Source organism: Camarhynchus parvulus, chromosome 6 (genome assembly GCF_901933205.1).
Source record: "Camarhynchus parvulus chromosome 6, STF_HiC, whole genome shotgun sequence".
Classification (NCBI taxonomy): domain Eukaryota; kingdom Metazoa; phylum Chordata; class Aves; order Passeriformes; family Thraupidae; genus Camarhynchus; species Camarhynchus parvulus.
The window spans coordinates 21,414,754-21,427,235 of NC_044576.1; the positions used below are offsets into that span (position 1 = coordinate 21,414,754).

The following is a 12,482-nucleotide window of genomic DNA, read 5'->3' on the forward strand; positions in this document are numbered from 1 at the left end:
TTTGAAAAAGGTTGTGGAAGGGAGTGAGAATTTCTCTTCCACATTTTTGCATTCTTCTTCTTCTTTCCATAACTTTCCTGTGTTGCATTAAATGTTAGCTATTCAGTTAGCTTATTTCCTGGACCATCCTTAAAACTTTACTTTAAAAGGCAAGTTTATTCTTCTCAGAGCTGGGTCTGTATTCACTGAGACTTTCAGTGACCAGGAAAGGCAACAGAATAAACACAGACATCCAGTGAACAGCTTATTCCACCTGGAGCAAGCAGCTCCCTCTTACTGCTCTTCCACTTGCACCTCAGGTGGGCAGCATGGCTGCAGGAAATCTTGGGGCATCACTGCTGGGCTTAGAGCAATTCCCTGAGTGCGTGGTGGCCTTCCCTACATCCCCTTATCTCCCTTGGCAAAGGTGGTGGATGCTATCACCCTGGTGCCATGGCAAGTCTGATGTATCCTCTGCTCCTTTATGCCCCACTGTTTTTGGAAATGGGCAAATAGACCCAGAGCAGGCTGCCTAGACCCTTCACTGTACCAGCAAATTACTGGAAGCTGACCTAGGTGTGAGTATTTCTCACTGCAGTCCAGCCTAGATAAGGGTCACCTCAGTTTCTGGAGAGAATTCCATGTGCAGTCCTTTGTGTACAAAGCCTCAGACCCACCAAGGTGTAAGGCCTAAATGGCTGCTTTGCTGCCTGCCAGTCCTGCTCTCCTGTCAGTAGATTGCTTCAGTGTGATTTGTTCTTGGCACTCTCCTGTGATTGTTGATCATCTCCTTATATTTTTCAAGTGCTGACAAGCAACTTGGTTATTTGTCCAAGTGTTTTTCTGGGCCCTGAAGCCAGCCTGCCTACTCCGTCATTCCCAAGTGCCTCCTTCCCCTCTTCTGAAAGGGGAGCCTGTGGTCTGCCCTCCCTGGCCCCCTGGAACCTCCCTATCCCTCGTGGCTCTTCACCGTTAAGTGGTTGCATCTCCAAGGCTGCTTCAGGAAGCTTGCTGAGTGTCCTGGGATGCAGTTCAACAGGCAGGGATGATTGAAAACACCACAGTTATCTAAGTGCTCTCTAACCAAATCTCGCTGTCACGTGAGTTTGTGTCCTGCAAACACTGGCATTAGCTTCATCAGCAGTTTGATTGCTGTTGAGTTTTTAGGGAAGTTTTCATTAAAAAAAGGGCATTAAGTGTTTTGTCTCTCTGTCCTGTGCTAATGTTGCACCTCCCTAAATAGTGGGTCAGCTCTTTCTTTGGTCTCTCCTGTTGCTGCCAGCTGGTGCCCCCACGGCTCATCGAGGCCGCAGTACAGGGAGATGCCATCCAGGCAGTTTTGGGGCCAGCAGATAGGACACAGATCTCACAAAGCCCCCAGCACCCTGGGAGAGCCTGCTGGCAGCAGGGTTTGGCCAGGCTTTCACTAGGCAGAGAGCCCAGGCAGCAAAGACCAGGCTGCTGTGGGGTGCAGAAGAGATGGCAGCTTTAGGGTGGTGACTTCCTCGTCCTCTCCCCAGGCACTGCAGGGATCTGCTCTGAAAGGGATGCAAGGCAGAATAAGCACAGGAAAGGACAAACTTTCCTTGCCAAGAGCAGATGAAAAGCGATGCTATAAAGTCACTTGTCTCTGGTAACATGGCCCCAGCTCTGACACAGAGGTGGAGGGCATCCAAGTTTCATGCTGGAAGGAGATGAACCCACACCTGGAATCCTATCTGGGTTTCAAAGGTCAGGTGCCTTTCTGTGGTTACAGATGTCGTGGGGATGGCATTTGACCCTCACTCATCCTACAGAGAAGGCAAGGTATGATGGACAGCCGGATCATTTGAACCCCTCTGGAAGTAGCTTTCCTTTGAATTACAAACTGTTTTTTGTTTCTTCCCAGCCAGGTCTCTAGACAAACTCTATAACTTTGCTGACTGCTCTGGCCTTCACCTGATCTTTGCACTGAATGCTTTGTGCCGAAATCCCAACAACTCCTGGAACAGCTCCAATGCCCTCAGCCTGCTGAAGTACAGTGCCAGCAAGAAGTACAACATCTCCTGGGAGCTGGGCAACGGTGAGTGTGGGAACAGGAGAGCCAGGGGAATGGAGCTTGCTGTAGCAGAAAGATACACAGTTTTGGAAGAGGATACCTGTAGCTCCTAGGATGCTTTACCAGTGTATTTTCAGAGGGATTTAAAGGCCCTTGCTGTAAGGCAGCACCACCTCTAAGACTTGGTGTGAGTGAGTCTCTTAGCTGGACATTTCTGTCAGCTGGTATTAAGTACATGAATTGTTTCTGCCCTGGCTGCTGGGCCCAGCTGGCACTGGGGGGCCAGGCCATCTACTGCAGGGACTTGCATGGTGGCTGCAGTGCCAGGGGAAGTGAGCAACCCTATGGGGACAGGAGCATGACACCAAGGTACAGCTCCTCCACCCAGCACACAGCAAAAGGAGCACAGGAGAGCAGGCAGTGGCTGTCATCCACTCTTCAGAGGCTCCTTCTGTTGCTCTGCAGAGCTGCCTGCATCCTCTGTGGAGCTCAAGCTGTGTGACAGAGTGAGCTGTGTGTCTCTCTGGAAGCACAGAGGAGAAAGCAGAGCTGACAAGTTTTGCTTGTCAATTTTTATTTTCTCAGAGCCCAATAACTATCGGACCCTGATGGGCCGCTCAGTGAATGGCAGCCAGCTGGGCAGGGACTACACGCAGCTGAGAAGCCTGCTGCAGCTGATCCGCACCTATTCCAGAGCACACCTCTATGGGCCCAACATTGGAAGGCCCAGGAAGAACGTCGTTGCTTTCCTGGAAGGGTAAGTGGTGTTGGGTTGATGAAAAAGGGCTCAGAAACCCTTCCTGAGACCAATGCCGAGACCTTGGCAGCAGGAAGGCTTGCTCCTTGCCTTCCCAATGTCCAACAACCTCCAGGACAGTGAGGCTCTCTGTGGCTGAGCCACCACAGTACCAGAGGCTTTGGAACACGATCATGTGTACGGCTAAAGTTCTGCAGAGGTGCCTGGTGGGATCTTGGGATGGACTGATTTACACTCTCCCAAGCATTTCCAGCGTTTCCCAATTATAGGCAGACTGAGGTGCCCACTTTGTTGGGATGTTAGGACAATGCAGTGGTGTGGATGCCGGCTGCTGCAAGCCCAAGAGCTGCAGGGTGAGGATGTGGGTCCTGGCACCACTTACCAATGTGCAGGTTATTATCTCTGAGTCCTCCTGGACAAATTGCTTTGCTCTTCCCATTTGGTGATTTCTTCTCCCTGTGCTTTCTCCATCTGTGCAGAGGAAGGATCTGTTGCAACTTTCTTCACTCGCCAAGCTCTCTCCTCCCTCCTAGGGGGATTGGCATGTCTCTAGTTTGGGAAGGCCAGAGGTGGAGAAGGAATGGTGACAGAGAGGGACGCAGACACCTGGAGGTGACATTGGACAGCTACAGGAATCAGGGAGGTGTGGGAGCCTGCTGGCAGCAGGAGTTGGGTCTGTGTGGCTTGAAGACCATGCAGCAGAAGGGAAATTCCCTGCAGGACTGTAAACAGAAACTCCAGTGCAGAAGGCTGGGCAGGGGGAGGTGTGGAAGGGACTCTGCTGGGAGCAAAGCTGGGTCTAGCATTCATTAACATCTGCAGGAATGATCTGGCAGAAACAATAAACAGCACACTGATGCAGTCCCCAGCGGGGCGGGGAGGGAGCCAGGGCCAGATTCTCAGCTCTGCTGCAGCAGCACAAAGAGACCATAAAGCTGGTTGAACCAGCTGCCACGCCAGCATCCCTCCCGCTGATGAGAGTGGGGGAACAGCCCTGTGCCCGCAGCTCGGCCGTGCCACGCCAGAGCGGCGCCCACGGAGCCCTGCGCCCGGTACCGCGCCCGAGCGGCACACGGGGAGCTACAAATGCTGTAGTAGCCTTGATCAGCAGGAAATCTATTAGCGCCAGGAGGAGCAGGCTGAGTAAGGAAAACAATGGGGATGAGAGCCAAGAAGCTATTAGAGAAAGGGAAGTCCTACTGCTGTGTTTGCCCTTCGTGCACCGCAGCGGGTCCCAGGGAAGAGAGGTCGGAGCAGCCAAGTCGCACGGCCAGGGTGGTCCAGCAGCTGAATGTTGCTGGGCTGTGCTTTGACTGACGGCAGCCCTGGGAGCAAGGCTGTAGTGGAGATACATTATCTCCATAGTCTGGTGGAGATAATGGCAGATACCCCATCTCAAATGAAAGGGAAGATATGTAAGAGCTGCAGCCCTGGTGATGGGATAGTGGAGCTCTTCATAAACCCCGCAACTGGTGTGGAAAAGCTCTGATGAGCATGCCTGCTCTCCAAGCTATATGCTCTTTTCTCTGCTGCCATCCCTGCCTTCCAGGATGACTCTGTTCCATAGGTGCTCAAAGAGTTTTGTCTCTCCCTTGGAGAAACCTTGTGTCCTGCACTCCAAATCCTGGTGCCTGCAGCTCACAGCAAGCAGCACACGCCTGCATGGCGTTACAGCCTGAAGGGTCCTCTGGAAAAAGAGCTGCTGGTCTTTCCACATAAAGACCCCATTGTTATCAGGCAGGGCGTAAAGAGGAGGGACAAGTCTGATTACACAAAGACAAAGGGCTAAACACTCATTTGCAGTATTTGGACGTGGAGTTGCAAAAGGATAAACATACAAACCCCAGTGCCTAAGCTCTTTGACAGCGTGAGCTTTATTCCCAGTAGCTCCCCAAGGTCTCTTCAATATGTGGGTTAGTGCTACCGAGAGCTCTGTCTTCTGCGGCAGCATCCAGAACTGGTCTGCAGGATGTGGCTCAGCATGTGCCTGGTGCTGTCACAGCCAGGACATGCCTCTCAGGGTCCTGAATGAGCCACACACAGTCAGCAAGCAGGAGAGAGGAGAGGGAATTTAGGAAAGTTCTCTCAAAGGCAAATCTGCCACCTGCCTTGCTAGACCACCATGAGTGACCTGTGTAGTGCTCACAGTAGGTTGAAGGCTCCTGAGTGAAGTGTGTGCAGCTCATAGTTCTGATGATGTGAAATTTGTAGTTTTTCTCTTCTGTTAAAAACATTGTGATGAACAGCGGTAGTCAACCATGTAGGAGGAGATTTGTCAAGTGGAAGATGATGCATCAAGAGTTAACTAAGGCTGGAGGGGTGAGATGACCCCCCTGATGTGAAGATGGGATGGGTGGATTGGCAAGCATTGCTGTGTTACACCAAGTGAGGAAGTGAGTTTTGGTAGGAGAAGTAATGGAACTGAGCTGAAATGGGACAGGAAACCTCAGACAAGCTCAGGGAGTGTTTTCCAGCAGTAGAAGCTGGCATTAGATATTCTCCAGGGAAAGCCTCTGGAGATACCTGAGGTCCCAAAACACTCAGAGAAAAGTGTCACTGTGAAGTATTAACTAGAATAACATTTTCCTGCTCCATGCTCTGTGTTCAAAAGGTTTTAGTCTTTTTTTAGCTGTTATCTCAAGCAATCAAACTAAACTTATTTTTGTGCTTAAATTTTGTCCTGAAATAATGGCAGTGTCAACATGAGTTGGGCACTTGCATCTGCTGAACGCCTCCAGGGCTCTTCTGACTAAATCCTTATGCCTGTCCTCCAGAACAGGCTGGGACTGAACCCCTCCTGAGGTACCACCTTTCTCTGGGGTCTGCTACAATAATTGACAATTTGGACACCCAAGAATTTGCAGCATATAGGAGGGTGTGCATGCTGTCCACTGCAGAGGCTGTCCTTAGGCAGGTGACACTGAGCTGTGCTGGGTGACAGCTGTGCACTTCCCAATGATGGAGGTAGGATATAGTGAAGGGAGGAGAGTTTGAGGCCCAGAAGCTTGGGCTTTGCACACCCTTCAGTGCTGAGGTATTGTCCCTGAGCAGGGAGCAGTGGCTCAGAGCAGCCACAGCCATCTGTGTCACCTCACCCTGGGCTGGCAGGTCCTGGTGCCTGGAGCTGATGCTGCAAGGATAGGCTCTGCAGTGGCTGGGCCTACTATGCAGGAGGCTGGAAATGGTGTCTTGTGGATGCACAGGTGCAAGAGGGAATTTCTCCAGACACAACCAACAGTTGAGTTTGATGAGGTGTTAATTAGACCATTCATGCAGCCTGAGCTGTTGCAGAGCACAGCATGTTAGCTACCTACTGAGTCTGTGGGTACAGGAATCCCAGAACTGCTCAGAATTGGCTTGGGGAAAAAATTATGGGATTCTAAGGAATTAACATAGATTTTAACAGCAGATCAGGAATCAGACACAAAGGTTAATGCATGGCTGGATAGCCCATTTGGTGCTGGAAGAGAAGAAACACGAGGAAAAGCAATCAGGAAGGAGAGATGTTAAAACGCGTTAAAGCTCAGAACGTGGTACAAAACTTGGGCTGGCATGTCTGGGTGGATTTGACTCTGGGCTCTCATGGCCCATTGCTTCTCAGCTGGTGTAGTCCAGTTTTTGCCACTGCTAACTCACAAGTCTCAGTGTGTTACCTCCACCATGGTAAGGTAGGAGCTGCAGCAATGCCAGCAGGGTAAGGGTGGCAGGCACTTTGGCCCATGCTAGACTGGTTGTTGATGCTCTGTGGCCAGTTTAGGTCCTGAGACTGCTGAGTCACCAGGGAAGTGAAAATCTTTCTTGTCTGGAGCTACACTCTTTCCCTATTCCTCATCCCACAGATATCAAAGTCACCAGATCTTGTGGCTCCTTGGCTTTTCTCTGCCCTCTTTCCAGCCTCCTTGGCCCCTTTTCCTACTGCAGTCACCATTGTGCATCCACCCTCTGGTCACAGGGACACAGCACCTCCAGCCAGGTGGCAGAAGTGTGACAAGGCTCCCAATTGTCAGTCTTCCCCTTGTAAGGCACGAAAAATTCTCATCCTTCATGATTTTACTGCCTCCTGCTCCTGGTTTGTAATGCCTGTGGAGACTTAACCACCCATCTGGTTCCCTGTGTCTCTTTTTGGTAATGTCATTCCACAGTGGTCTGAAAGGAGCCCACAAAGCTGAAGAAGCATTTTTGTCAGTGGTGGTTAAGCTGTGAATATGCCAGGACTGGGAGGGGGCATGTCTCAGTTATTTGTGGGCAGCCAAGTAGGGGTCAGGTCTCCTGACTCAGTCTTCAGCCGTGCTCCTTTCACCCACAAATCAACCCCAAGCCAAGGTTTCTAACACTTATCTGGTAGAGAGAATTGTAAGCTTACAGTTCATGAAATGGCATAATGGGGTTCCACCAAAGCAAAATCAAAGTGCTAAAAATGGGAGAGGCTTTGGTGGTGTTTTGATGATAACTGCCCTTGCCTTATGTCTCGGCCATCATGAGGATGATGAGGGCTATGCCTGTGTGTGCAGGATAGCATGCCTCAGTCAGTTCAGGCATCAGTTTTTATCCCAGTAGCAGCCAAAGACAGTGTATGGACAGAGCTTGTTTGTTTCAATTCAAGTAAGAACAAGAAATAAGGAACTGGAGTAGGTGGTAGCTGGCAAAGGGAAGGACTCTGGATGAATTTTAGGAATGAATGTAGGCATTTTTCCTGTCCTCTTGCTGAGAAGGACTTCTGCCATATTTGACACAAGGGACTTGTAAACACTGGATTTTTAGAAGTTCCTTTGGCTGTTTGACTTTCTTTAAAAAAACAGTATATGCTTGCTGTATTGTGTTACAAAAGCTACCACAAGGCTGGTGGCACAGACTGTACCAGGACACTCAATGGAACCAGAGCAAGAATTTTGTGCAAAAATTAAAGCCACAAGACAAGGAACTTTAAACTAACGGTACAAAGGGAGGGGGAGGTCACTGCAGCATGAACTCAAGCTCTGGTAGCATTGAACTTATGAGTGACTCAATTCATAAATACGTTGAAATGAGGTGTGAAGGATGTGATGACTCATTTTGCAGTTGGTTATATAGCAGGGTCAAGGACCTGAGATATAAGCAAAAGATTTAGCTACTGCTCTTGTAGGAGGAAAGAGTTAATATAGTTGTTGCTTCTGAAACTTAATTTGATTTCTGGAATGCCAGAATCACTGTCACCTGTATAGGAAGAACAAAATGGATAAGAAAACACAGATGAGATTACAGCACTGTGCAAGTACACATTGTACCTTCATTCTGGTTACTATCTACAATCTTAGTCATTTCATCTCAGAAAAGATGTAATAGAACCAGGAGGTTACAGAGAGAAGCTGAGGATGTTCATAGTGTGTTACTTCTTCACATGAGAAGAGATTAAACAGGCCATGCCTCCAGCTCAGAAGGGAGACAGCTCAGAGGGAGTGTTACTGAGGACCAAGAGCCTGTGAATGGGATGATTTGTTCATGGTGCAGAAAGTAGTTTGGAAGGAAGCTTTGTAAAGAAGGAGGAAGGTTATTCACATGGTACACAGTGGTATTGTGTAAGTAATTGTCACAGGGTGCTGTGCAGGCTAGAGGTAGGTGAGTCCCTGTCTCCTAACTCCTTGAGCTCCCCCCAAGGACAAAGAGCCCTCTTTGTTGGGAGGCTTGTGCAGCCCTACCACAGTTCAGGTTGGCTGAAGGAAGGTGATGCTGAGCAGACAGAGAATACAACATATCAGCAGATTTATACCAAGTTCACACCAGCCTTTGCTCCCCAGAATGAAATTCATGAATATCCACTGCAGGATAAAGGCTTTGCATCATGTAGCATTAGTGGGGTCTAGTACCTTTTCCTGCTGCTTCAGGTATCCAGCTGTGCTGCTGGAGCCTGAAGAGGCCAGTAAGTGAAGCCTGGGCCTCAGTGACCCTCACCAGCCAGCTGAGACACAAGATGAAGTTTTTTTTACCCATCACTGTTGGCTCAAAGGGCAGAGATGCCACCCTGCTCCAGGGATCCACCAGGGCACAACCACAAGCACAGGCAGGCCAGTCTTGTTCCTACATTTGGGGCTTGTGCAGGGTAGGGACTCTGTTTTGTAGTTCTTCAGGGAGTAGCAGATGAAATAACCCATGTTTGTAGAGTCCAGCACTCAGGGGTCATTCACATGCTAAACCACTTTAACAATAGTAACTTTTCTCCTTGTGCAGCTGCATTCTTTGTTACAGCATTGCTTTTTTTTTTCTTCTTTTAATAATTTAAAAGATGAAAATCTGCAATTACCTGCATGGGAAAGAGATTTCCAAATATGGATGTCTCTTTAATGTGTCAGGAATAAGCCTAGGAAGTTCCAGAGGCTGGCAGCTGAACCTAGACACATTCACATGAGAAATAATGTACTTGGAGGCTAATTAACCATGGGAGCAATTTACTTGAGGTTGCAGTAGGTGCTCCATGACTGACAAGTATTGAATCAAAGCAGGAGATGTGTTGCAGGTATCTGCCAACACTAAAATGAAAGTTGTGGTCCTGGGAGATGTGGTTATGGGAGATGCTCTGGAAGAGCTCAGATTTGACCCATGGTGTGCCAGTACAGAGTTTGGATATCGGTACCATCTTGAGGTGTTCGGCCCTCCTGCTCCTTGCCCCCACAGCTCACACATGGCCTGTGAGGTGAGCCCCACCTTGTGCTGCCATTTGTGGGACAGAGCTGTGAACTGTTTGAGCCACTGAGCAATGCTGAATTACATTTTTCGCAGTTCTAGCTCAACGCAGGGCCCCACAGGTAGCAGTGGTGGCGTGGGATGCTGGCACAGAGCCAGCGGCAAGGGTAAGAAAATGGATATATCACAGAGTAATGGGGTGGGTTGAACTGAAAAGGAACTTAGAGATCATCCAGTTCCAACCTCTTTGCCATGGGCAGGGACACCTTTCAGCAGACCAGGTTACCCAGGACCCCATCCAACCTGGCCTTGAACACTTCCAGGGATAGGGCATCAACAGCTTCTTTGGTCATCCTGCTCCTGTGCCTTATCACCCTCACAGTGAAGAATTTCTTCTTCTAATACCTAATCTAAACCTACCCCCTGTCACACAGATGTCCTTATCAAGCTCAGTGACGTTGTCTCATCCTCAGAATCAGTAACTCCCTACCCAAGATTCCTGTTCCTCTACATGTCTCTGATATGTTCTGCTTTCCCACCTAGAAATCCTGTCTCAGAAGATTTCAAAGACTTTTCTTGGGGATTTTAACATGGCCCCAGGTTTCTGATACGTGGAAACCCAGCCAGGGGTATTACATGGGCAGGCACTGCCCTTCTGAACTATGGGGCAGTGCTGCAGCATTTGGAGCTGAGCTTGCCCCACTGCTCCTCTTCGGGAGGGATTGAGTGCACATGTGCTGCAGGGTCAGTTGGTGCTCCCAGAGAGAGCCTGGTGTGCAGGAGAATGGCAGATTTACTGTGCCAGGCCAGCCCATGTGTGCAGCACATGTGCAGGGTCTGAGCTCTGTGGAAGTGTCTGGCTCACCGTGCCTGCGCCATGGAAATCACACAGCCAGGAAATCCCAGCAGGAATTGGGTCACCACTGGGCATTCTCACTGCATGGATCTTCACTGGCCTCAAGACCTGTGGATGGAGCAGCACAGGTGCTATAAGAATAAAGGGATTAATTAAATCCCTGTTCCTAAAACAAGGAGATTTGGATACCTGTGCATTACTGCCTCTCCACCTCCCCTAGGCTTTCATCTCTTGTTCCTGCAGTACCCCTTACTGGCTGCTGGGCTGCTCTAGGTTCCCTCTGGAGAGTAGAGACCACTGCCCAAGATATCTGGGGTGTTTCAGGAACAACTCCATCTCTAAAGGCAGGACTTGAACAATTACCAGGAACTTCATCTTGCAAAAAATCTCAACAAAAGGAAAAAGGAAGAAAACAGAAAGCAAGGAAAACAAACATGCAGAAGAAAATTTGAGCTAGATATGTATGTTTTATGATAAGATTTTGATATTAACAGAAGTCACTGATTTGTCTTGCTATTACAGAGGCAGAAGAGGAGCCCTAAGCAAGCCAGGGCCTTTCTGTCCTGTTTTTGGTCTGCACTGTGCTGCCTGAGTGATGCCTGTGCCCTATAACAGTTTCTTGGGAACTTTTTATCAGGAGGCCAAGTAGCTTCCTAGAGATGTGGGAGATGGGGCATATGGATGTCCTGCTTCTGCTGCTGCAGGAGGTTCTAATGAGGGTTTGCTTCACTTTTCTCCGAGTCCCTGCTCAAAGACCACTGTTGAAGGTGTGTCTTCAACAGGGATATAGGCCCTATGAAAATGGCAAGGAAAACTAGAGAGCTTCTTCCTTTAAATTGGGTCTGCTCATGGTTTTGGTCTGTGAGGGGAGAGTGCCAAGCTGAGCCTGAAGAGGTGATTCAGTAAAGTCCAGGCTGGTTTACTTTCAGCCAGAATGTAAAGCATTTGAGGTTAGAAAACATGTTGGGCTAATCTTCAAATCCAATTGCAACATATTGATCTTCAAATCCAATACAGATTGTGTTCATAATTTCAATTTAGAGTTCATTAGTTTACTCTTATAGACTTCGTGCATTACATTTTATGCAGCAGCCCCTGTACAGAGAATTTAAAACCTGGCAGCTGGGAATTCTGACTCTTTTGGCGCATTTCTGCACACTTAGTTTTGTACAACAACAATGCCTCCTCAGCAATATTTGCATAATTTTCTTTTTTCCAGGTGACCACTGTGAGTTGTGGGGAGCTCACAACTGTCCCTATGGCTGCACTAGGGCTGGCCCCAGCTGATATTCTCCCCCTGCTCAGCTGGGAAGGAACTGTCCCCAGCCATTGCATTGCCACCTGTCTTCCAGGCCTGACCCTCAAGAGAGATGTAAAAGCATTTCAGAAAGGCTTTTGCATCTTTTACAGAGCCTGGGAGCTGAGCTCTCAGCACTGCTGGGCAGCAGAATTGGGGATGCATCAGTGCTACAGGAGTTTACAGCATGTTATTGTTTTTCCATTTCTAATTGTATCTCTTCCCTCTCTGTCTACAGGGATTTATTATTGCTGCCTTTGCCAGCATCCTCTTATGCTCCACAGGGTCCAGCTGCCCTTTTGTCCCAGTCTATAATTGACCATGGTCATTAATTTAAAGTCAGAATGATCATTTCCGAGCTATATTTAGCCTGAAGCTTGCTGCTCTTGTTTCAGACCTGATTAGAGGCTCGTGTGCCAGAAAGCTGCTGCTTGTCCCTGCCATGACAAACAGTCTGATGGTCTCTCCTCTCAAACCTTCCCCTTCCCTGCCCTCGGTCGTGGGGCTCTCCTTGGGGTCGCTGGACCCAGCCCCACTCAGCCCTGTGTGGAGCTGGGACAGCTGTGACTTTGCTGCTGTGTTCCTGGAATCCTTGTGCATCTAAAGCAGCCCAAGAAAACACAGCATCGTTTCCTTTCTCAGCATATTCATGAGCTCAAGCACATGTCTCCTGTCATGGGTGTGCATTATCACTTCCCAAATGCATCAGCCACGCAGTGCACGTTGCACTCCTGCACAGACAACGTGCCTGTGCAGGCAGACTGTGCATTTATGTGTTTCCATATCCGTGCCCCTAAATGTAAGAATATAAGAACTTCCTTGTGGGAGCTGCAGTTTTCCAAGGTGCTGTTTGGATTGCTGGGCTGGGGAAGCAGGGAGAGACCCCTGCAGTTACCAG

The 12,482-nt window shown here is 49.0% G+C and overlaps 1 protein-coding gene across 2 annotated transcripts in view; it reads left to right on the top strand.

Moving 5' to 3' along the window:
* Positions 1 to 12,482, top strand: part of HPSE2 (heparanase 2 (inactive)) — a 104,430-nt gene that overhangs the window by 68,896 nt on the left and 23,052 nt on the right. For both annotated transcript variants that reach the window (XM_030951717.1, XM_030951716.1), the window contains exons 4-5: positions 1,868 to 2,041; positions 2,603 to 2,774. In XM_030951717.1, the coding sequence (XP_030807577.1) occupies positions 1,868 to 2,041; positions 2,603 to 2,774 (346 nt within the window). The remainder of the gene's footprint in view (positions 1 to 1,867; positions 2,042 to 2,602; positions 2,775 to 12,482) is intronic.